The sequence below is a fragment of the Neodiprion fabricii genome, chromosome 1 (assembly GCF_021155785.1).
Source record: "Neodiprion fabricii isolate iyNeoFabr1 chromosome 1, iyNeoFabr1.1, whole genome shotgun sequence".
In the NCBI taxonomy this organism is placed as follows: domain Eukaryota; kingdom Metazoa; phylum Arthropoda; class Insecta; order Hymenoptera; family Diprionidae; genus Neodiprion; species Neodiprion fabricii.
In genome coordinates, this window is record NC_060239.1 from 12,623,871 (window position 1) to 12,649,584 (window position 25,714).

Genomic DNA, 25,714 nt, shown 5'->3' on the forward strand with positions numbered 1-25,714 from the left:
CGGGAAATGATGAGGTATTGGTAAAGCAATTTCATGTGATATTGCAAGTAATTTCTTGTGGTTTCGAAATCAATATAAATAACCAAATTTCGCGACGACACAGAAATTACTGCACGAAAATTCGTCGACTTCCATGGATGATATTACATGCCAACATCAGTGCACGACATTCTCATTCCCGGTTACAAAATTATTGATTATTTGTTATTGCCTATCGGATAAACGTCTGCAGAAGCTCAGGAATCGTGCAACAAATAGATCAAAAAATTCCAGCGAGATTTTTCACGAAAATGTAACCGAATTAAAACCATGGGAAACGTTTTTTGCAAGCTTTTACTAACGCTCGATCCACTAATATCTAGTTTACAAAAAGTTCCTCCGAAAAAACTAAAGTCATTAACCACAGATGCGGTTGAACTATTGATTTCACCTTCAGTTACGAAATCGAATCAGAGTCCTCTGAATAATACGGAAAGCGATGAATTTAAAGATGAAAATAATGATTTTCCATCGGATTCATCGGATAGCGAGTAAGACTAGACATTGTATAATTATATCGAAATAAATTTTCAGTATCTATATAATAGGGATTAACTATCTTGTTCCAAACCTCTTCTTCCCAAACCTTAACATGTAAAGTGCCCTAAAAATTTTCTATTTAATTCATATGTGATCATGATTTCGGATCCGTCATTTTGTTTTTCGAAATTATTGCTCGTAATTTATAAGCTGTGAATAAGATGATTGACCAGGAGACTTATTATTAGTCTACTAAGTTATCGGTCTAATATATCCGCAAGTTTCGTTCCTGCGCGTCTGGTGTAGTAGCCATAGATGTCTTGGCCATAGACTTATACAGATAGACCGCGCGCTCTATGCATCAAGATGAAGCCGTGAAAAGACAGAGAGAACAAAGGCTGCAGGCATTCCTTCTCACTCATTGTTGAGTCTTACATAATAATTGGATATAATGGTGTTATTTAATTATGATATGTTAATACAATAATAATATATAATAATGTATAATAACATTATAGCTCTTTGTAGTTCGAAAATTTCGTAACATGGTTTTAAGCTCTGGTTAATGAATTTCATAGTTATTTTTATCTAGGGATATTTCAAATAGTTAGACAGTTGTATTAATACCTTCTGGTTACAAGATACTCGTTCTTCGAGTTTGATTAGTCGATAAAAGTGACATATAATAATAATAATAATAATTGATAAAATATACGAACGTTCCGGTCGGATGTTACACCCCCACTGTATGACCGCGCCTATGTAAACCCACCCTTATTATTTCGCTTTTACTAGTTGAAACCTGGGGGAATTGCGCTTATTGCGCACCATCTGCCCACTGAGTACAGCTAGTGGAAATCGCTATCAGTATTCTTGACCTACTATAAACAGAGGCCAATAACTGTTACATACCGTCAACTATTAATCGTATTAATCCTCTATTTTAGATTAAAAAAATCTACCGAAGTTTTTCCTTGCCAGCGGTACATCGAACCGAATATTTGATTCAAAATTAACCTCCGGAGGACTATACACAGTGTACTACAGCCACAAAGCTGTATCTTACAATGTCAAATTTGTAGGTTAACTTTCTTCACCGGAAAATTTAAAGAGGTCTGTGTTTGGAATTTTATATATTTTTACGGGTTTCACTTCTTTATTTGATCACTCTCTGTTTCTTCGTGTAACACGCTCACGTCGCGAGTTATTATGGAACTTTCGACAATTAAGCGACATAATAGCTTCTCTGATTTACATATATCAATTCTGAGATATCTTCATCTAAAACTGTAAAATGGACTTATTTCCGTGCTTTTAGGTTATATTTGACTAAAAACTGCATTTGTCAGATGCATAAGATTCGGTTAAATAGTTGTCACTTGTTTCCTCGCTGGTAACGTACTTTTTAATTTTTTACTTGCTCAACAATTCGTTCATGAAATTTTAGACCGTGGGTTGTTTTCACTTGTGCATGAGATACAATTTTCCAAATGCCTTAGTAACACTCCTAATGTTCGCATCCAAAATATACACTTAGAAAATTCTATAGTCTGGTTGATCGAAATTAAATTTTATTCTGGTAACCAATTGATATTGTTGATTGTTGACATTTGTGATCAAACGTTATTATTAAGCTTTTATCAAAATTACTCTCATCTGAATGGGAAATTTGTTGACTGAAAAATTTCTTATGCAGTTCCTATATAGTGAAAGCTATAGAATTATATGAATGCTTAGATCCGTCTTAACTAATTATTGTACATTATTCATAGCACATGAACGTGTGTGATGCTCATTGTGATTACATTGGCAAATTTTCAACCATCTGAGATCTTAACGACATGTACTTTAATTTAATACATTTTTTTTTTAACTGGTGGTACACATCCTGGGGGTAGCCACTAATGGTACACCGAGGTAACTCGTTACCCCGCGACTGATTTAGTCTGTCACTTGATTTTTAATTGTCGTAGAAGCTTTGTCCATCCACTAATCTGTTTCAGACATTGACGAAAGATAGATATGTATTTTTTTGAATTTTTATAGATATAAAATGATAAAAAGTGTATTTAAAGGAATCAAAAGCAAGCTGACGATGAAAATGCTGCGGTAACCAGTTACACCGAAGTACCAATGTAGGTTTAAGAATTGGTATATTGCAATTATAGAATTATCTGATATTCAGGGAATTCTAATCAAGCAGAGACCCCCACTTATATTTTTGTTCAAATGAATGCTTAGAGAACCTTATGTATACAACTCAGTTTCTACGAACTTGCAAAATGATGATTTTTCATGTACTATTCTATTAATTTAACATTAGTAACTTAAACCTTATATTTTAGTTGAGGTAAAAAGTAAGCCCAAAACCGTCATGAACTAGTAGCATGCATCGTACTAGTATAAAAAAATTCTATTCTAAGGTTAATTACATTTTTTATTGTTTTTCTGTGCAGATTAGTTGTATTGAAGTGTACCAACAATGTTACACCAGTCATATGGCCTGCAAAATTTCATTCGGCAAAATATTGTTTGCCATCATAGGAATCAGTGCTATATTTTTCTTGTTGGACAAACAAAGAGACATGCAAGCATATTCATAACATCAAAGGCAAATAGCAAGCATAACAGTAATTTTGTGTTGAATTCACCAAAACTGGGATTACAGCATAAGTTGAACATAATTGCGTATGTAAATCCTAGATGGAGATACGTTACAGCGTCTGGTTTATCTAGTATATCAGATGGAGAAACAAAATCTGGGAATGATGAAAAGAAAAGGCACTTCGATGCAGATCAGAAGATACTTAAGGCTGCGGTGAAAGAAAGAATTATCGAATTAAATGCAGAAAACTTGGGGAAAATTAAAGAACGACCTCTCGATACAGAGAATAACGAAGAAAAAGCAATTAAAGATACAACAAAAAAACCAGATAAATCCAAGGATGCCACAGCCAGAGAAGTATCCAGCAGCAGGCCAATTATCAGTAAAGAATGAATCTTAATCTTATTTATTATAATGTTTTGACAGATGATATTCGAATTATTGAATCAAGTTGATTCTTAATGTAAAGACTACACTTCTTTCTCCTATAACTTAAACTGAAATATTTCATATCTGAGCACTGATTTAGTGTATCCTTTCTTTAAGACCCACCAAAGAAGAGAGTCAAAGTCGATCTATCTGTTTCCTCTTTGGAAAGGAATTTTATTACTCCTATTCGGGCGATGTCAGATTTCTTATTGAAGCCAGCAGATTTAGAATCGTTACCCAAAACGAAAAGGAGATCACCACACGAGTTTGAACCTCCAATAACGGTTTATTGGAGAAAAGATGTTGAAGCTAAGTAAGAATATTAGTTTTCTTCAAATTTGTACTATTTCTCATTTTTAAACCTGCATATTATCACGTAATCGATGAGATTTTAAAGGAAATTGTGATTTCAGAGCTGTAGAAGTATGGGGATCTCGAGAGGCACTGTTGAAAGAACTCCTCAAAAAAGAACTGGAACGAAAAACATACCAGCAAAGTAATTACTCTTGCCAATGATATTGAAATTGTTAGTTGACAAAATGACTATTAGTAACAATATAAACATCATCAATGTGTCAGTAAAAAAAATTCTACAGTACTTTAACTTAATATTTTGAACGCAGATAATTCTTTTGTTTTGGAATCATTCAGTATTCATAAATTTGTCCGTAAATTTCGTTTCAGATGTTTTCACTGTAAAAAGAAGACTCAGGGATTATAGACGTGAAATGGGTAAGCAGGCAAAATCAATTAAAGAAGATGGACTCTTTGGTAGATCTGGTAAAGTTGTTCTCACAGCAATAATAATGTGAGTGATAAAATTAATTAAACTGGATTTAGTATGTTCAAATAACAATGTTGACCATTCTTCTAAGGTTTTATTGGCTATACCTAGTGGATAAATTTTCACATAAACCTATTGAAAACTGTTATGCAAAATTAGTCAGTGATATTCCATATAAAATTCTACATATTTTGTGTTGAATAAAAATTTAGAACCACGCAAACTGATATAATATTAATACTTTAATAGCAAAACAATGGCAATCTGATCTCCAACAGATACTTAATGGGCATTGTTTTGCATAGTTTTATCACTCAAAGTATTATTAAGGTAACAAGTTCACTTCTACATTTTTTTACATAAATATGTGGAATCTGACATGAAATAATGGTCCACTAACAACTAATTTTGCATACCGACCGTAGCGGCTCGGCGCGAGCACTCGAGTCTACGAAGCCGAGGGCAGCTCGGGTTCAAGTCCCTGGTCTGTCAATGAGGGTCTGAACGACAACTTGAAAAAATGTAAGACAGGTCACACCGTTCAGGCGTTGAGTTGCTGGTCGGTACTTTGAACTAGGTCCGACTACACTCGGGCAAGGTTTTCTTAAGTTTTCCTTGTCCCTCATGTGATTGCAGGTGTTTCTATTGAACATTTTAAGTCAGCTGTAGCTGCATAATGTTTGTTACTGATTCATCCCCTCTCTTGCCCCGAATAAGCCAGAAAGTACGGTATCGGGTATGGCGGGTGTAGGCAGTAGTAAATAACAATGTTACGTCCATGATTAGAGTTACTCCTGAGCGGTAAGAGTAAACTGGTTGGCTTCGCTTTCAAGTTCCAGGACAACCGGAAATCAGGATGAGGATCGAATAACGTAGGGTTTGTTTGAGATATTACTAATATATTTATTTCGAGGAAGTTCAGACGACGGTAAAAACGAAGTGTGCTGTATGAAGCTATGTAAGAAGTTCAGATGTGACGTTGTTGAGAGTTAGAATAGAAGTGTCCCTCGAGACGTGAAACGTACGGGTGCAGAAAAGGTGTGACAATGCTAGGAGTAGGGAATGGAATTTGATGAGTAAGCGTGATAGTGAATAGCGTGAGACTACGTAGAGATAAGAGGACAGGACAGAGACCATGAGATTAATGTAAGAACTGTGGGAGAGTTAGCGAGTAGGAAAAATAGAGAGAAGTGGTATGTTGGACGTAACGACAAAATAAAAAAAACTACTTTTCAACAATTTTGCATGGGAATTTTTGTACTAGGTATCAAACTGCAGTGAGACTATAGGGTGGTCGTCATTTATTCTTCAAATATCTTAAAAACGAATGAAGATACAAAGAAAAAATTTATACAACACTTGAAGGAATTTCAGACGAAAAAATGATGCCGATACTTGATCATACTTCATTTCTTATATGTTGCCACTTTCAAAATTTTACGTGGTTGAAGTTAGTATTGTTACTGTAATGCAATATTTGAGAAGAAAATGAGTAGAAGGGAACCGCTAATTTGCAAATCCACAATAGGTAACTTTGAAAGTGTTCAGTTTCCAAAATATGAATTGATTTACCTTATTACGGTGTTACAGGGTAGATCGTGTAGACTTTGATAAGCGGCTACCGGAACCTCCTCTATGTCCACCCAAGGTGTGATTTAGCTATTTTAAGGTTCCTACATGTTGATTATGCGCTTACGTGCCATTACTCTGAATACAGGAAATGATAGAAGAAGGAAGGGATCGGTTTTAAGGATGCTAGGTAGTAAGGGAGGCGTTGGTTTATTATTAATGCTCAAGTGTTTGAATTATAACTGTGGTCAGTGTAACGGAGTTCGCTTGGATTGGCATGGAGAGATATAATTAAAAGTCACGTGTGTGAAAGTTAGGATGGAAGTGACTAGTCTAGAGAATGTAGAAGACTTGATAGTTACAAATTAGAGATCAACCTGCCGACTTGGTACGAGAATCGAGGCAGCTTGGTAAAGATAGAGAGATTATGCCGGGCATAAAGTAACTGTAAGACTATGGGAAGGCAAACTGAGTTCCGTAGGACGTAACAACGGTTCACTGAATTTTAGACGATCCTAAAGTTGGGAAATAATGATTTTTTCTGAAAAATCGTGACATCATTACAAACTGCATCTTCAAGAAATTTTCTGATAGATTTTTCTCTTTGAATGAGAAACAAATATTGTCCTATGGGATGGTAGCAAAATCGTTGCAATGTACACTTATGTCTGGATTTACAGAATGACGGAATTATTCTTTGGCATAGAACTTTTTGCGGTTGATAATTGCTGTTACAAAAGGAAAGGAGTGCGTTATCTGATCTGTATTTATGCTGTCGATTATTTTCAACCAATAGTTTCTAATTACTACTGAATCAGCTGTTATACCAAATTTTTTGGAGTCGAATTGAGTGCTGGACAATTTGCTTCAGCGTGATGAACTCTGAATACATCTTTGATGATAGCATAAATATAATGTTTTTTTTTTCTTGTGAATCTGCTTGCAAACGTTTTCATTTAAAAGGTGCAGTTGTGTGTTCATAGCCCTAAGCTATAATAATATAAGCCCTACAATAATCACCAATGCATGGTTGAAAAAGTGGGCGAATGTCAGAAATTGATATCTAGATGATAGAAGTGTCTAAATAGTGGTTGAATCAAATAGTATTCGAATCATTCAAACAACTCGAACATATAACATTTTTCGAATCATTCATATGGTTCGAATAATTAGAATACTCAGAAGTATTAAAATTATATGATTCAACGATTTACAGCGCTTAACTCTCGGAGCACACGCCTATTTTTTCGATCACAAAGCACACGGTCTGTGAAACCCTGTGCACTATTTCACGGTCAACCATTTGAAAGTTACTAATCCCTTCAACTTGAAAAAATTCTCAGATATGCTTGAAACATTGTAGAATCTATCCCTTATTTCAAATATCTCTTTAGAAATATTAAAACTTCGAGAAAAATTCCTGAAAAAACGTTTTTCCAAAAAAAAAAAAAATTTTTGTAAAAAAAATTATACTTTCAGAAATTTTTTATATTTTTTGCTAGAACTCTAGGTTTGTATTTTCGAATAAATATTCAGAATGGGACTTGAGGACAGGATCTGTCAAAGAGTTTGTCAGTCGATCTGTAAACCTTTAGAGGGCCGGCATTTTTCCCTTGAAATTCGATATTTTTTAGAGGTATGATTTATGTATCCATAGGCTTATGGCATACTAGCAGCCCATCCCGGCTTCGCACGGGCATATAATAATATAATAAAAGAAAATACACAATGTTTACAGTGAGTTTCTAAAAAAATAACATTTATATTATTACATAATATTGTTATATGCCCGTGCGAAGCCGGGATGGGCTGCTAGTTTTTAATAAAAGGACGCTTATTGTGACGTATCTATAAAAGATAGAGACATGCTGTCGCGACATTTTTTATAGATAGTGATGTGTCCTGAAAAATTGTAATACATCATTTTGTTCTATCATTAATAATTTTCGCAGCGCACGCGATTGAAGGAAGTTTTTTATTTATTTTTTTACAACTTGGGTTAGATTATTTAAGTTTTAGTAAGCATCCCTAATTTTTTTGAAAATGAAACATAGCCTATGTCACTCGGGAATAGTGTAGCTTGCCAACGGTGAAAGAATTTTTTAAATCGGTCCAGTAGTTTCGGAGCCTATTCATTTCAAGCAAACAAACAAACAAACAAACAAAAAATCAAATCTTTCCTCTTTATACTATTAGTATAGATAGATGGGTCAGGTTGGCCCTCTAAAGGTTTAATTTATTAATTTCTTTGCTTTCCCATGATAATTTGTAAATCTTAGTTTTGTTTCATCTTGTTCTTGGTGATTCAGTTTGAAACGCGACTTCACCGGGAAGGTGGTTGAAAACCTGGTTGAGAAATGTTTAACATAAAAATTCAAAATCCTATTCAGGTTATTTGGGTTAGGTCAGACTAGGTGAATCACCCAAGCTCTCCCTTTTGTTACAAAAGTATTTGGCACCGGGATGTCATCTGCTGCTCGGACGATCAGTAAAACGTACTCATTATTTTCCATGATATGTATGAATCATATTCACAAGGAATTTGCCTGCTGTATTACAAATTTTGTCCAACGGCTTTAGGAGGTTATGATTGTGAAAGTCAAAATCTTGGAATTTCTGTTGTAAATCACCCACTCTGTTACTAAAATATTATTGTTGAGTAGTATTGCCACTCTAACTCGAGAGCTTCTAATATTTGATTTAATTTTGCTATTGATTCTTGACAGATTGATTGTGGGCTAGAGTCTACAAGGCCTGTAACAGCATCTATAATTTTGTCAGAGACGCCGATGAGTATAAAATTTTTGTCTACCTGGAACGCTGTGACATTACACTTATTATTATTCACGTATACCGCCAGATCACCTTTCTATCTTTTTCTATTGGCTTCCACAACGGCCGCGTTCGTAAAATTAGTAACATTTCACGACAAGCAGACCGCTTTTGAGTGACCGTCACCGATTTTATCGTCTTAACCGGGTATTTTCTACCAAGTGCTAACGAATTTGCTTTTTTCGATGAGTCTTTTTTACGTAACCGCGACATACGTTGCGCCAGCTCTACGCCTTTTTTGAATATTTGAAGCTTAAAATGCTGCTATCCCGAAAATGATTTTAGCTATCAAGATGGGGCACGACCCATCGTTCAGAGCAAAGAATATCCTTGGGATCCAGGATGGAAATTCTTATATTCGATTCGAAAGGCATTCATAGCCCGTTTCAAAACAGACAAAAAATCTTGGCTATAAATTTCAAATTTCTGAATTATGGTTACCAATCACTCCGAAGTTTTTGAATGTATCGTCATTGTGCCGAAATCTTCGACTCCAATGCTTTTCCTACAAATTGATCACCAGCTCGATAGATACAGTGCTCAAGCGGAATCCTACATTTTACACGCCCAACCCTGCGTGGTCCAAATTTAGCTATAGAAGAAAAATGGATCCTACATTTTTTGTAAGAAATTTATCAAGCTTCGTTTTTCACATTTACTATTTTTGTCGTAGGTTTAACACGTACGTACAGATGCACGAAAAATCATTTTTATACACCTTTTCCGTACACGATTGACGTAAAGCCCTGTGCGGAGACTCAGACCTTCAGATTCTGTTTCTGTCATGAAAATGAACCTGTGTAGAAAACAAGATTTGAATAAATCTGAATTATTTTAATGAAAAATGCTAACTTTTCTGGGCTAGTTGGCTACCTAGCGGAGGTAACAGAAATGCTATTTTCACGCACATTCTCTTCTTCTGCGATTTTTACCTCAGTTGTTGAGTAAGGAAAGTTTAGTTGTTCACAGTGATTCCTCGTAGCTAATAAAACGCGCTTTTGAGTCATTACACTTACATTCCTACTCGGCATCAATATGTTACTTAAAACCGCAGTCTAACAAAAAGTTGTACTTTTGTTCTCTAAATATTCTACCAATTCTGAAATTTTTTATCTATATCTCTAAAAAAGACGACAAATACGCTTAACAAGTGGCAGAGCAGGATTATTGTCGCCCCTTGTTGTCTGCTCTGCAAGTCCCTCGTCCGAGGAAACTTCATACACTGGTTTTAGTCGGTCAATCGAGACTATGCCATGCTTTTCTCAGACTTCAACTAAAAAATCCCCGGTACGGCTTTTGCAGAGAACCTTTCTGGGTATCGACGCATGTAAACACGTAGGTGGCTTTAGCTAGGCCCTTTAACGAACGCTTATATATCACCATGTCATGTTCCGGGTGTAGGGTGTAGATTCAGCGAAGTTTTGCCTAAGTTCCTTGACGTATTTGGGAGCTTCGGCATGGATCAAGGAGCAATTGTCAAAATGGTTGTGTCTAGGGTACTCGGAAATTTCAGATTACCCAAAAATTTCGTACCCGAAAATCGTGGGTTTGCCGAAAACTGCCGAGTTTTTGCAAATTTTGGTCACGGCTGTTTTCGCTTCTTCAAAATTACCGGGATTTCTAAAGTGAACAGAGATGTTGTAAAATTTTGAACTTATGTCGTTTCCGAAATCCCGAACGATCTGGAGGACAACTTCGTAACCGTCTTGAATTATGAGTTCTGGAGGTTCTATTCTCAAAAAATCAGACTAGAGGCTCACCGAAAAATATACTCTCGAATTATTTCCTATATGCTTCATTGGCACGTCTTTGTGAATTAATTTTATCATCGATCAGTAGAGGTGTGCGAGTACTGAAATTCTCTAGGTCGGGTAGGGTAAAATGGATTACTTTCGGTTCAGGTATCCGAAAATTTCGGGTACTTGAAAATTTCGGACTACCCGATGATTTCGGGATGGCCAAAAAACCCGACCCGATGTAAACCTGAACCCGAGTTCAAGTACCCGCACACCCCTAATTGTGTCATGAACGATTGTGTTGCTTGGATCGAAACGTCACAACGGTTGGCTATGTTGGTTCTCAGAATCTGTATTTTTCTGAGCTGTGAGGCTGACCCTCGTGTAGATACGCCTGCAGTTCGTTGTCTCGTTCCTGTGAGTGTGCCGTGAGGCATTGGTGGTATTCGATCGGTGCTGTGACTTTTTTGATCCGTGACAAGGTATCGGTGACGACGTTGTCCTTTTCCGAGGTGTGTCGGATGTCTGCGGTGAACTAATCAATGAAGTCGAAGTATCGGAATCAGCGAGGTGAGCACTTATCAGTTTTTTGTTGGAAACCGGACGTGACTGGCTTATGATCGGTGAAAATCGTGGTATCTCTTCCTCCGACCACTTGCCGGAAATTTTTCTCTTCGAGGTAGACGGCTAGCTTTTCTTCGATGCTTCGAAAACCTCCCCAACCTTTGTAGTCCACCCTACCGGTGGTCGCCGTTCTACGTTGCCCTGAGAGATATCGCGCCGAGGTGCCTGAAAGTACCTAAATAAAGGCTGCAAAAATAGGGTTCACCAGAGTTGAGTAACCCAGAGAGCATCCCCTTTAATGTCAAACAACCCTTTACTGAAAAAATAGATTATTTTCATGTAATATTCCATCTAACCATCGGACAATACCTCAAATTAGGGTGGCTCGAGATATGACTAAAAAAATTAAATTATGTGTCAATTTTTCGAAAACACACCTGGTGGTAATATCGTCTGTAAAGATGGCACCTAATCTTCGAAAAAGAAATATTTTCTGGAGTCCTGGACTTCTCTCAAAGAATTCCAGTGTTTTTAGTAATTTTCAGGAGAAATTACAGCCAATACGACTTCAAAATCATTTTGAATAAGCGGGTTGCCAACATTACGGCACGTTATTCTGGATTTTTTTTTTTTTAGTGTTCCCTAATTTGCGAACCATAAGAACAATAGTTCTCTATGTGAATAATGCGAGAGAATTTTTTTCAATACTATCACTATTCCAAAATCACCAATTCCTTACTAAAGATAAAAAAGTTTGGAAGAATTCTGAAGTTCTTGAAAAGTGAAAATTTGATATTTTGTCATATTACCAATATAATGAATATTATCCACGGGCATTATTTATGACGAAAATCAATTCTACACATTCTGAGGCTTTTTACAAGACTTCTGAGTAGCTTTATTGGGGTTTTAAGGGAAGACACCGCTATGACGGGTTACAAAGAGGTCGTTTTTTCATTTTCTTTTTTTGTTTACTAGAATATTTATTTGGGATTATAGAAGAAGGTATATTATTAAGCATGCTTTGAACTTATTTCGTGTAAATTTTTATTAAGAAGAATTAAAAATTGACCAAGTTATTGCGGTATAATAAAGCCTCTGTATAAAAAATGTGGTCCAACCGCCGGGTCTAACTTGACAATGTTTGGTCTGAAAAACAAAAAAAAAGCTTTATAATCTATATAAATATAGTTGTCGTTATACGTAGCCGTGTATCGAGAAAAAATTCACAAAGTGGCAGGTGTTAAAAAAAATAAAATAAATTGAAGTCAGGTGAAACTTTTACTTATGTTCGGAGGCTTAAAAAATACTGAATTTCAAAAAGAAAAAAACGACTGCGTGCATAAAGAACTACATACAGCTGTAAAATCCTGAATATTAGCTTAAATATTAGAGCTGTTTTAATGAGATCAAAAAAGGTGAAAAGTATCATTAATTAAAAAAAATTTTTTTTAAACATCGACGCACCTTTAGGAAAACTGAAAAAATTACAGAAAATCACCCTAAACCATGTATTCATGCTGTGAAAAACAGGAGGTGGTCACTCTTCAAAATCTACCGGAAATCAGGAATCTGAATGTCTATGAATTTTTAGCCGATGGAGTTTGGTAGCAAAAAATATGAAAAAATCCTGGATGTATGAACAAATGTCGGCTGAATCTATAATTTTTCAAAATAATTTTCTGAGTAGAAATCAAGTTTTCTTGCGACAATCCGAATAAAATGGGGGTAAAAGGCTGAAATTTGGTATGAGTAATTCATTTATCAAGAGAAAACACTAGGCCACATGCAGAATAAATTTGACGCAGAGGCAATTTTGGCATGCTCACTCGGCTATAGCCTTTCAGTCAATTCGATTAAGGGCAGTTTCGTGTTATAACTGATTTACGCAGACTTTCGGTAAAAATACACTTTAACGGCGGTGGATTTTTTTTTTCAAGTAATATTGAAAATCTCATAGAAAACAGTAACGTTTTTATATAACAACTTTCCTCATGAGTCACATCGATTTGAAGCAGCGTGGATCCAAAAAATCTAAAACAATTCATAGCTAATAATTTCAATATGTTTTTAAACCGTGTTGAAGAACAAAAAAATCGAAAGGAGCCAGGGAAGTCGCGGAGCTTCGATTTGATATGGAAAGTCTCATATATTCCCACATAAAATTGTTCGTTTTTCTTCACTGAATGAAGATTCGTAAAAACCTATAAAGAAATTCTAAAGTTTTTTCACCACGGAAAAAAGCAAAGAGAAAAAGAAAAGAGCTTTTCGATTGTGACATTACGTATATTGTATGCAACGCATGGATCACGTCATTTTAGGAATTCTTTTGTTTGAATCTAACTCACGATTCTTATGTATCCTGTTTGTTTCAGAAACGCTAGTAATTTTCTATTCAAATTATTCGCTTGGTTGTACACTGGTTCTCACAGTATGTTCTCTGAATGTGTACATTCGGCAGCTGACACGTGTAACCAGTTGATTTTAGCATATGGAATTCATAAATCTGTACAGGTATGATATGTTTAAAACGTTTTTGCCAGAGAGCTGGTGACAAAAAAATTCACGTCCCTTCATTAAGAAAAGTTTCCTTAAGGGGCTGCCCTACTGTAATACAAAATTAATTGTTTTTTCCGTTTAAAAAATAGTTTGAAGAGACATATCTTTATTAAATTATATTTTTTCCGATAAAATATTTGAACACACCCCTTAACGTGTACATAAGTTAGAATCAAAAATTTATTCATATTGCACCGGTAGTTTTTCCGAAATTAACGCGTAAAAATTAGCCTGTTTCGACGTTTGTCAAAGTAAGGTAACACCTCAACATCGCTAAAATCTGATTCTAAGTCTGCCTTACACAGGAACTTTATATAAGGTTCGAAAAATGAATTCAGAAACGTAAATTTACTAACGTTAATTTTAGGTTTAGTAGTAGGGAATGATGTTTCATATTCAGCATTAACAATGACAGACACTTCGGTTGGTGAAAAGTAGTGGCAGACATTACTTAACAGCGCTCAAAAACGTGCCCTACTTACGTCATTCCATGAAGGTTGAGACAGCGATTACTATTTAAAAGATGTCTTGAAAATTCTATATGCATAAAAAACGCAAACGAAAAACTGGAAACGTGGATTCTAGTTCACAGACACAAACACTGACTTGTCTATTCAATGCGAAACATTTGCCGAGCTCTGTTATACCTGCTCAACGTATCATATTCTCGAGGTTGTAATTCGAAAAATACTTAGAATTTATTTCCAAAATTTTAAGGTTAGTTGCTACTATCAAAGACGAATTTTGGAAATTCCAATTTTTAGATGCTTTGAACCAGGTTCCCCCGTTAAGAGAATATATATATAATAATAAAACGACATTTTTTCTGATGAAATAACGTATATTCTTTGTCACCAACACTTGGTTTATTTAATTTACATTATATAGCTGCTGATTATTATTTGAAAATATTGTACTTTCCAACAAATCTAGTTATAAATAATTGCAAAAATATTTAATGAGTTCAATTTCGTACTGCAATTGGTGTTGTTTTACAGTACCATCTGATTTTTTAGAATCCAAACCCCGATCACCCATATGGATACACGAACATGAAAAACGTATCCTCTTTAATTTCTGGTGTTGGAATATTTTGCGTCGGGACAGGCTTGTCCTTCTACCATGGTATTCATGGTTTGGTGTATCCTGAGCCTGTGGATTCTTTTTATTGGGCATACTTTATATTGGGTGGATCACTGGTATCTGAAGGAGCGACATTGCTGGTTGCCATTAACTCAATAAAGAAGGGTGCTTTGGAAAGGCGACAATCATTCAAAGAATACGTCATTGGTGGCCAAGATCCCTCCGTAAACGTTGTTCTGATGGAAGACCTAGCAGCGGTCAGTTTTAAATCTAATCATTCAATATTTACACCTAAGTCGCCAACCTTGTATGATTGTATAATATAGCTCTACCGCGTTCACGGAGAGAACGACTCACAACCTGTCCCGATTTCGTCCGTATCGCGCACATCCCACCCGATGGAACGCCCACTTTACTCACTCCAAGTCACCAAACCTGACTTGTTGATGGTCAAACCCGACTACACAGGCAGGGGAGCCCATGCAGGCAAACTCTTACACGACATTTTGAACGTTTGAACGTTAGTTGTCAGTGAAAATAGTTCCCATTGATACACACAGTGAAGTTTGCAGCGTGAACCGCGAAGCAGTGCTGCGTTCACACAAATACCAAGTGTTGTAGACGCATGAGTACTACCAGCGGTATGACACAAGTTTCCCCTTCCACTTTCTTATTTGAGAACTTGTGACATTCTATTACCACAGCAACCAAAATAAATGTTGAAGAATAAAGTGACTAGTAAAATTGGTACCATTGATTATAATAATAACAAAGAATCGAAATGTGTTTGGTTTGCTATCTCGAGAGGGCATTGCGAAAAAATGGTGTTACCAAAAACGTGACTGAAAACTCAAAAGTTTTCACAATAGGTTGTCAAATAAGGGTCCCATTCTAAAGCATCGAGTGTCACACCGCTGAGTACTACTGTCCGACCTCTCAATAGTGCCTCTGAATAGTTCCGCTTCCCCAGTTTCATCCGCGAACTGCTTCCCCCACTACTCAGAGGATTAGCCACGAGCTCGGATTTCGTATACCTACTTCTCAATAGTTCCGTCAGCTAAAACTTTGTTTTATTCGAGTTTTAAAGCATGAAAGCGTTCGGAACTACTGAGAGATAAGTACAAAATGTCGTCATTACTAGTTTCTTTATTTTATGTAATCTGAACAAATAATAGTATATTATACACCAAGGATCTTACGCGAACCTTGATTTCAGAATATGATGTTTACAAGACGAGTAGTAGAATTGCACGGGCCTAAGGCGCGCGCAATTCGAATACTAGTCCTGTAAAAAAGCACATTCAGATTGAAGGGTAGGGTAACTTTCGAAATGCATACGTTATTTTAATTCCAACAAGTACGTTTAGAGCGAGTAACGTCGTCTGGGACAAAGCAGAATGCTTTAAAATAGTCCACGGACCTTCGAAACACTGTATTTTGGCAGATCACTGTGCGTGAAGGCGGGATCCAGGGGCGAAGTCCCTCCCGACTCACAACAACCTAAAATCTAATTTTTGATAAAGTGTTTTTCGCAAAATGACACAACAATGTGATACAAACTTTCTTGAATGGTGGAGAAAAAGAAGTGATATCAGTACATAATAATTCCTAATATAGTTTTGTTTATTCAATTATTATGGAGCAATCTTAAAATTAGTCTTTGGAAACGAAAACAAAAACGAAATCGGCAAAAATTATTGCTGCTTGCTACTATAGTTAAATACAACGGAACAGTTGTTGAAACTTATTTACTTCGAATTAGGTGATGCGATGAGCACTTCAGCGGTTGGTTTTTGTATTTTGGTATTCGTAGTATCAATGCTTATATCATGCAGTGTCTTACCTTTCTTTGGTTGCTTTTCAGAATGCGTTATTTCAGAAGATGTAACAGTTGATGAAATTATTTTATCAATTTTCATTTTGTGTTGGAGCGACTCTTCAATGTACCCCTCTTCGGCAGTGCTCGATTTCCATCCCCCATGACATTTCAAAGCTCTTATGTCCGCCTCGGAATTAGCAAGCAATATCGCAGAGGTATGTCGAAAGGCATGTCTAGTGTAATTTTATCGATCTGTAATATTTAAGTAGCATGGAATCTCATGAGGCATTGTAGCAAATTTATAATTACCAATCACCTGTTCAGTACACTTGCCCTTTCTATAATTAAAAAAAAAAAAACTATCAGTCGCAACATTTTTTGGGTGCAGAGCTTTGTATTTTTTGAGTGTTCGGGCGTGGTCTTCAGGGATGACGAATCGTCGAGCTTCCTTCGTTTGGTGTCCGGTACATCCATGATGAGCAATCTGCTTTCTTCTTTCATGTCGTGAACTTTTATTTTCACCAACTCATCTCCGCGACAAGCTCTCCCTCATATTGATATTTTAAAAATATTAAAAAATATTGAATACAATTATTAATCAATATTAATTTACATTTTTCATATCCAGAACCATGAATTCAATAATTATTACAATTTATTACTTTAGTTATCATGAAGCTGTTTGAATATAAGGCAGTATTTATTGTATCAATCCCATGAGAAACCGCTTCTGTATGCAAGTACGCCCACCTTTGTTGCTAAATAAACATCGACAGGCGCTTCTGTAAAAAATGTCTCCGTTTCGCGACCGTAAAGACCTTGGATTTTTTGCTCTGATGATTTTTGCAATTCATTTTCAAGAGGTTTTGCAATTGGCCGTACTTTTGAATATCCACATGTTCTTAAAGTATTATCGTTGACTTCAGTATCGAAAAAAACTCCATGTACTGGATGGCGCATGTTTTTTGCTCAATTCATTGTAATAAGCCAACAAAATATCTTCATTCGAATCTTTTATTTTCTCTTTTTGTTTCCATTCGGCAAATTTCTTATACGTTGAATCGTAATTCTGTTTCGATTTTTCTGGTAGTAATTGTGCACATGCTTCTTCAACGGCTTCTGCTATCTTTGCCGGAACCATCTCCAACGTTCCTAGCATTCGTACTCTGTATTGCATCGTTTCGACGCTAAGAATCTGCATAATAACATTGGCTCGAAAAGCTGTAAAGCGCAGATGCCGGTTTTCGTCGCCGATCCCTTTAAAATCCCGAACAATAAAAAGTCACCTCTGCCCCCGCAATACCGTCAAATTGCGCCGGTCGGTAAACGACTACGTTAGGTCTTCGTTTCAGAGGACGTTACGAGCTCTAAACGTGCTTGGTGGGAATAAAAGGATTTTTTTAAAATTTAAATAATTTTCACATGCTCCTTTCTAACTTCAGTATTATTAATGAGTTTCGTTGTTTGTCTAAAAGCATACAATACATAGGGGGGACTTCCACATCTATGTTTTCTGCCATTGCACCAATCTGAATACTAATGTAAATAACAAAAAAATAAATCACTCAAAGCCCAACCATATTACGCAACAACTAACGCTCGAATTTATTAAATAAACGGTTGGGATTAAATTCCCGGGCCCCGTTGTCTGCTGTGGCCGGGTTTGACCAGCTGCACGACCCGTTTGGCAAAGTGGAGAGGATAAAATGGGTGGGACGTTGGGCGAAATCTGACCAAACCTGACGAATTCTGTCGCACTGTTGTGTCGTTTTCTCATTGAACGCAGTATAGTGTGAATGCAGCATGAGCTAAGGTGAGTGCTGTAATTACACGAGTCAGATATTGCCCATCCGCACGTGTGACACAAGCTACTTTTTCCAATACCTGCAAAGGTAAGTTTGGTTTGAGAAGCGATAAGGCGTGTAACATTGGAGTTTGGTAACTTAGAGTGAATTACAGTCACTGCGTAAATTTTAATTATTAGAAAAGTGTACATTTGCCAAAAAAGCCCTCGTGTGTAAAATTGAGCAAGTCAGTTGTGCGTGTGCGCCATTTTACGCCATTTTACAGTACATTTTGGAAATACAGCACTTTACGCACGCTCTATAGACTTCGAAAGCCGAATTTTTCCGGCAGGTGTTGGAGAATAGTATTTTGTGTAACAACGAGGTGAACTCGGTCTTTTAGGGCCGAGCGTAAGTTTGCAATACGAATCGTAGGTGAGCGCGCATGCAAGCCAAAAACAGGTATGCTGTGCGAGCTGAAGACGAATATTGCAAATACGCGCGGCGAAAAGACCGTTACAATCTCGTTGAACATGATTCTTTATATAACAAGAGTATGTTACGTATTTGTTCAAGAAGTACGAAATTGAGGTTAGGGTCGCGTAATGTTGGATTTTTTGCGACAGCGCATGCGCGCAGCACAGAAATGCCACTTTTAACTCGTATCTTTTATACTCCGCGCATGCGTATTCGCAAACTCACTCTACCATCATAGAACAAGGTACTTTGTGTACAGAAAACAATGCATAAAAAACGCGCATGAAAAGAATTACCGAATCAATGTGATTTATTATACAGTATAACTACAGCCTATATTAGAAAAATTCTTGTAATGTCTCATTTGGACTCAAAAATATAATTATTTAATGTTTTTCGAAAGAAAAATTCATTTCAAAGAATGAAAATGATAGTTTGCTCTATGGCGCCATTTGGGAAGGCATTAAAAAAATTCGTGCACTTCGAAGGCTCAAAACTGCATAAATACGCAGAAAAATAGTAGTAGTTGACGCAACAGTTGCCAATAAAGGCTCAAAATGTGTAAATGAAGATATGAAACATACTTATTAAGGAACATTTGTTGCAATGCTATTTTGCTGACTAACAATGAACCATTGGAGAAATTACAAAATTTGTGCAAATTCATTTTCGGACGAAATAAGCTATAGTTATTACTTGGATAAATTATACAAAGTATCTCCTTTTGAGTAGCATGATCATATATCTTGCAACCGTCAACCCGCTTACCTACCCGGGAAAACAGTACAGACCAGTACAGACACCGAGGAGGTTGCCAAACATATACGTAATACGTAAGGCGAGAGAGAGAGGGAGTAACGTAATTCGACTAAACCTCATACCTGAACACAATTTGTTGGGTGTCAGGTACAATTGTACCGCGATACTGAAACACAAAAATTAGCAAAAAGGAAGGAAAAGGAAACTCGGCAGCTCAGGGACTTAAAGGGGAACGTGGGTCAATGAAGGGAAATATCAAGCACTCTTTTATACAATGCCAAATTCGTAATAAATAAAAAAGAAAGCAATTTATTGAGGCAAAGAAATAAGTAACTAATTATGCCATTTTGTACAATACCTTGAGTAGACGTAAAATATAACAAGGTAAGCAATTTACGAACGCGACATAAGTAACGGAATGACTCTAACGCAAGTACACAAGTTACGAAGTATAAAGAAAAGCTACGCAATCTTAGAGACGAAATCTTGAATAAGGGATTAGACTTTCCATCGCGAGGAAATCGGGCGTACTTACACTACAGTAGGTAGCTAATTGACTCGATGTAATACAAACGGGCGAAATAACATATACTAGGGGAGTGTGAGTCGCTAGCAAGCTACGTAACGCGTCTTATGAACACCAGAGTAAATTCCGTAACAAAACGGAGCTTAACAGCTCGCAATAATTACAGAACAAGGTATTGTAGGAAATAAACTTGTTTACACAGGTGTAACGTACGGGTTAAATTAGCATACAAGTAACGCGAATCAGGAGTTAAGATATAATACCTAGCAGGGATCGACTATGGATAGAAATACTTAGGTACTAGCAAACCACGCAGGACGAGCGCGCGAAGGATTCAAGGAAAACATACACGAGTGGTTACGTTACGAGTAACATCAAACAAGGGAAGTTATTTCTACCGAAAATTACAATGACGTATGACTTGACAGGGTTGTAAATGCGCGAGAAGCTAATGATAACTTTGGAGATTAGATTCGGGAACAAACTGAAGGGGTACTAGGTATCAAGTAATAGGTTATCGAATAATAGAATATCAGATAATAACGAATCAAATAATAGCTTACGAAATGGTATTTAAAATAAATTAGGATGTAGTAAAAGAAAAAGGCACAAAAACCCGAGAGGTGATCTACGTCGACAAAAATTGTCGATAATAGAAAGAAGGAAATGGAAGAAAAGGATTCGACAGTTCGAACGGTAACAGAAAACTCACTTACGTGGTACCAAAAAAAAAAAACGGGAAAAATGCAGGAACCGGTGAACAGAAACGTAATAGCAAACAAACTGAATGAACTTGAAACGCGAACAATAAAGAAAGACTGAATTAAGGGAAATGAAAAGTGAAGAAGGATAGAGCTTCAGAAGTGTCAACGTTGCAGCTCGAAGGACTTCCTTCTTAGTCGACCGCAAGATCATGAGCCGCGTCGGGACCCAGATCAGAAATGACGAAGCGAAGAGCGATGCAGACCTTCTTCGGGGTAGCTGCGACAACGGAACGGTTGCGGCCCTGACGTCAGGATGAGTTGTGCCCACCGTCTTCGTCATGCCCTGCGTTGCATCAAATATAGAGATGTGGGGCGGCAGCCGGACGATTCGATGCAGCTTGGGTATTCCTTCAAATTCTCTCTCTGCAAGTCCGATAGAGATAAGTAACGTTTGTAGCCTTCCGTCCGGATTTCTCGAAGAACCAGCGTAAGGTGCATGAGTCCATTAGCCCCTGGTTTTGCGGGTGGCGATTTCTCGCTCTGAAGAAGTGGACGGTGGCGGTCGTGCGGAATCCGGACTCCAGAGGAGGCTGTATCCGTAGATTTGTTGAGGCACTGGTTCTAGCGGTGGGACGTTGGGTGGATGCTTTGCTGTCACTGTCGCGTCGTGCCAATTCAACCCCTAGATCCCGTACTCTCTCTCTCCCTCTCTCTCGTATTCTGCTGAATGCGGTAGCCGGCCTGACTGGCCTCGTTGGTCACTCCTCGTGTCCATCTCTCGATGCGTGGCTCGTGGAGCGTGTTAGGAAAAGGAAGGATATAAAATATAAAATTGTATCAGAAATTAAGTTTAGTTACTAAAGCATGGCCATGTCCAAAGCCTTGCTCCTTGCTGTGGACGACTGTTTTGCGATATACTTGTGGGGGTTCGGAGGTCCCATAACGCGGAGTGAAACAATCTCTAGAAAAATAGATTTTATGAAAAAATGTTCCCAATAAAAATTTTAGGATTCCAAGGATGACGTGAAATGACTCTACCAAAAACATTTGAAGGAAAGTTAAACTTCTTCAATAGGAAATCTATCTTTTTATTCAATACAATCGTAGTTGTCTTAGAGACAAACATTATGAAAAAAATGTTGTAATCGGTATCGAAAACTCAAGACTTCTGTCACTTTCAAATTCAAAGACGTTTCATACCAGTCATGCGAAGCAACGACTGCACACGTACGTATAAGTGATTGAGGGCCATTTGGAATCAAAAAAAGGTTATCATTGTCACGTCATCCGAGTTTATAATTTATAACACAAAATACCATGAAAATTTGGCTATTTTAAGTCTAGAAATATCGAAAATTTCAGTGACTCTTCATTTATTCCATTTTTCAAGATAAGCCAAATGATACTTTTTGAAGAATTGGAAAGTTTCAAATTTGAAGTGATAATTTGAGTTTCATACTTGAGTATCATAAATTATAGAGTCCACCGAAAGTATCAGAATCATCAATCTGTAAATGTTACATTATTTAGTTTACTTTTTGGTATAAAGATAAATCCCCCCCCTTACTACACGTGAACGAGGTTCAAAACTTCTATGGACCCAAATATGTCATAACTTCAGAGCTCATGAAGCTAACGCAAGAAGTTTTTCTAGTTTGATTTAATTGCCTTTCAAAAAGTCTAAGACAACCTGGACCTCTCCTTAGTGAACTTACGAAGACAGTTTATAGCAACATTTTGTGTCCACCTGCATATCCTGAAATTTTCGTCCGAAATATTTTTCTATACGATCTATTTTGCCCGAGATATTTGACCATGCTATTTAAGATGCAACACCTGATACATTTGGTGTTAAAAAGATCGTAAAATATTATGATCTCCCTGAAGTCATCAACTAGCGTGTTGAAAAATTATTCTTATTAGCAATCGATATTGTTTTGATCAAATTTACCTCTATATTAACTTTAATCATATCTTTTAGTTTTTGTGTTGAGAGTTTTTTGATCCAACGAAAATGACACCGTTTTTGAACTTAAGCACACGGAGAGAATAAAAGAGCAATTTCACATAAAATTGCCGGAAAAGAAGAACACATCAGATTTTCTTGGTAAAGTATACTTCGTAAAATGCAGAATTTACTAGTGAATCAGTGAAAACCACCACTGTATGCAGAGTGAAATCTGCTACATTTATGGTCAAAAATATAGTTACATGGGACATGAGATATTGTTTACCAAAAATTTTGATGTGTTCCTCTTTTCCTGCAGATCTGAGTAAAATCTACTCTGTTTCTTTTCTCCGTGCATAATCTGTACGCGAAGAATGTATACTTTTGATATTGTGCAAACAAAAATTTCGTTTTAGAACAAGCTTATCGCCAGATCAAACCTTACTTGTTTTATCTAGGTCTTGGGAGTGACGGCTGCTGCCGGTTGCATGGGGTTAACGTCATACCTGGGTAATCCAATGTTCGATGCGATCGGATCTCTTGTTGTTGGTGGCTTACTAGGTGGTGTAGCATCTTTCATTATTTATACAAATGTGGCAGCTTTAGTTGGACGTAGCATACCTCAAGAAAGTCTCGACAAAATCAATGCTGAGTTGGAAGCTGACATTATGGTGATGATTTTTTCTAACATCCGTTTCTCATCGCATTTATAGAACGACATTGAGTTGAACGTAAATTTTACAAATATCAGTCAACGTATCGGTATATTAAAATTAGTATTTTGTTTTTGTTTCAAAAAATGGTGTCTCAGACATTCAACCATGATTTCAGATTCGTGCCATACATGACGTCAAAGGAATTGACATGGGAAATTCTTTGGTGAGGTACAAAGCAGAATTGGATTTCGATGGACGAGAGTTGACTAGATCATATCTTGATAAGCATGACCTTAATGCTATGCTGGAGGTTACTTCATAACAGGTTTATCATATGAGTAATATTTATTCGAAGGTCCCAAGAATATTTTCCATTTCAGGAGGTGAAGAAAATGGAGAATATCGATGAACTTGAATTGTTTCTGTTGAAACACGGAGAAAACATCGTCGATTTATTAGGCGGCGAAATCGACAGAATAGAATTGAAGTTGAAGGTAAGAATAGCGGCAAGTATATTAAGCTTTCGCTGCAGTAAAACCTCGATCGGTCGAGTATTAATCTGGGATGAGAATTAACTGGGATTGTTGCAAAATATTTTTTTTCGGTTATTTAACGTCGAGAGATAGAGCTTATGTGTCCTGATAGATTCTCTTGTACACATAAGCAAATAGATTCTGACTGAAACTCCAAGAGTGGTAAGCCACTCTAAAAATATAAATATATATCTTTCTAGTGATATAATGACGATGCAATGGTTATAAAAAAATTTTATTCTCATTGTACTAGAAGGGATACTTACAGAGTCAATTAATAACTGTTTGTAAATTTAAAACCATGTCTGTCATTTTCGGAATATCGGTGGACTTCATTTATCCGTATTGTTCTTGGTCCCATTTCACTCGGATAGTCAAGATCTCACTGTAAATAACATCTTAATTGTTTTGCATTGCAAACGTCGTAATAAAATGAAATCATTATATGTATAATAAATCAACAAATTATGTACAGTTTAATCTTTAAAGTGATGAGTTCAATCAAATCAAATCGTAGGTAACGCACATGGCAACATATTGTACGAAAACTCAAGTGAATGGGTCCATCAAATTACACAAATTTTAGCTTTGGAATTCATCCATCATAAAAAAAATGCAATTCATTTTTATCCTCATAATTCTATAAAAGTATAGAGGGTTCAAGGTATTTGTCACAAAATTTCTATTTTCGGACTTCACTACCTTATTCGAATGAACGTTAAAAGGTTTGGCTCCTAATTGTGGCTGCTAGATTCAGTCTCGTCACCACTTTTCATTTACTTGTTATAAAAGCTATCGTGTGTAACTAGGGCCAAAAGTTGGCGAACGCAAGTCGTGTGATTTCGCTTCGCTCAGGCGCAATCTTCACAGTCGTCGCAATCACCAACTATCGTCCCTTGTTACACAATATATCTCTGTTCATAGAACTAGACTTTTCATAACTGCAGTCTTATCACTCATTAGCAGTTTCCGAACCTATACCGCGTTATGATACGAAGGAACTATTCTTTTACCCTAAACACCACAAATAACTTGATAATAACTTATGCTAGATACGAAAAAAGACGCATGAGGAACTGTCCTCACATCTGCAACAACTGGTATCTTAAAGAAAAAGTCACTTTTCATTGAAAACATGGTGGTTACTTTGAATTGCCAAAAATTTATGGAAACGAAGGCATTTTTTATTAAATCAACAATGCCAACATTTGTCACTTTCGAAACCATGAAACTTTTGTCTGAAACTTTTATTTGTAAACCGCTATTTTTGAGACATCGGAATGGATAGATTAAAATAAGATATCCTATCACTTTCACTTGAAAGTATTTGAAAAACTATTATTGGAGGCTGAGGCAGTTTCCGTACGATTGACTCAAAAGATTAAGGATAATATATTTTATTTCCAGAAAAGCCACCCGGAAATTCGGCACTGTGACCTGGAGGTTCTATAAGAAACATGTATTAGGAAAATAAAGTTTATCATATGCGATGTAAATACGGCTTTCACCAACAATATTTTATAATGTGATAAGTAACAGCTATAGGCAGATATTTTGTAATTATGTTTTATTGCTTTGCTGAAACTGCATACTCTATGTTAACTAATTGGAAAAGTATTTTCGCTTTTTCTACGCTTTGTAAAAATATTTTTATTCTAATCAGTTACTTCCCTAAACCTATGATTCTTACGATTAGTGCGTCAATAAATAACGATTGATTTTGGTCTATCAGTTGTCTAGGTGGAAGTATAATGATCTGTAGAATAATTATAATAAGTGCTGTCATCTGAACCGGTTTCATTGAAATATACTATAAGTTAACTTGAAA

General features: G+C 36.5%; 1 protein-coding gene across 2 annotated transcripts; it reads left to right on the forward strand.

Annotated features, from left to right (window-relative positions):
- The first annotated feature begins 1,343 nt into the window (after positions 1 to 1,343).
- Positions 1,344 to 25,714, forward strand: LOC124179560 (zinc transporter 9). 2 transcript variants are annotated; one of them, XM_046564129.1, is made up of 11 exons: positions 1,344 to 1,632; positions 2,976 to 3,506; positions 3,671 to 3,866; positions 3,967 to 4,049; positions 4,238 to 4,361; positions 13,414 to 13,552; positions 14,614 to 14,937; positions 23,156 to 23,368; positions 23,529 to 23,663; positions 23,734 to 23,847; positions 25,294 to 25,714. In XM_046564129.1, exons 2-11 carry the CDS (start codon positions 3,002 to 3,004, stop codon positions 25,336 to 25,338), a joined length of 1,878 nt encoding a protein of 625 aa, XP_046420085.1. In that variant the 5' UTR covers positions 1,344 to 1,632; positions 2,976 to 3,001; the 3' UTR covers positions 25,339 to 25,714. The 2 variants fall into 2 exon arrangements, with proteins under 2 accessions (XP_046420085.1, XP_046420168.1); XM_046564212.1 differs by lacking the exon at positions 1,344 to 1,632 and adding an exon at positions 2,537 to 2,654.

Excerpts from the sequence above, each read along its gene's own strand:
- LOC124179560 (XM_046564129.1), top strand. The coding sequence starts at position 3,002 with ATGTTACACCAGTCATATGGCCTGCAAAATTTCATTCGGCAAAATATT. Across the intron at positions 23,369-23,528 it reads AGTTGGAAGCTGACATTATG|ATTCGTGCCATACATGACGT; the intron begins GTGATGATTTTT and ends CCATGATTTCAG. Across the intron at positions 23,848-25,293 it reads GAATAGAATTGAAGTTGAAG|AAAAGCCACCCGGAAATTCG; the intron begins GTAAGAATAGCG and ends TTTTATTTCCAG.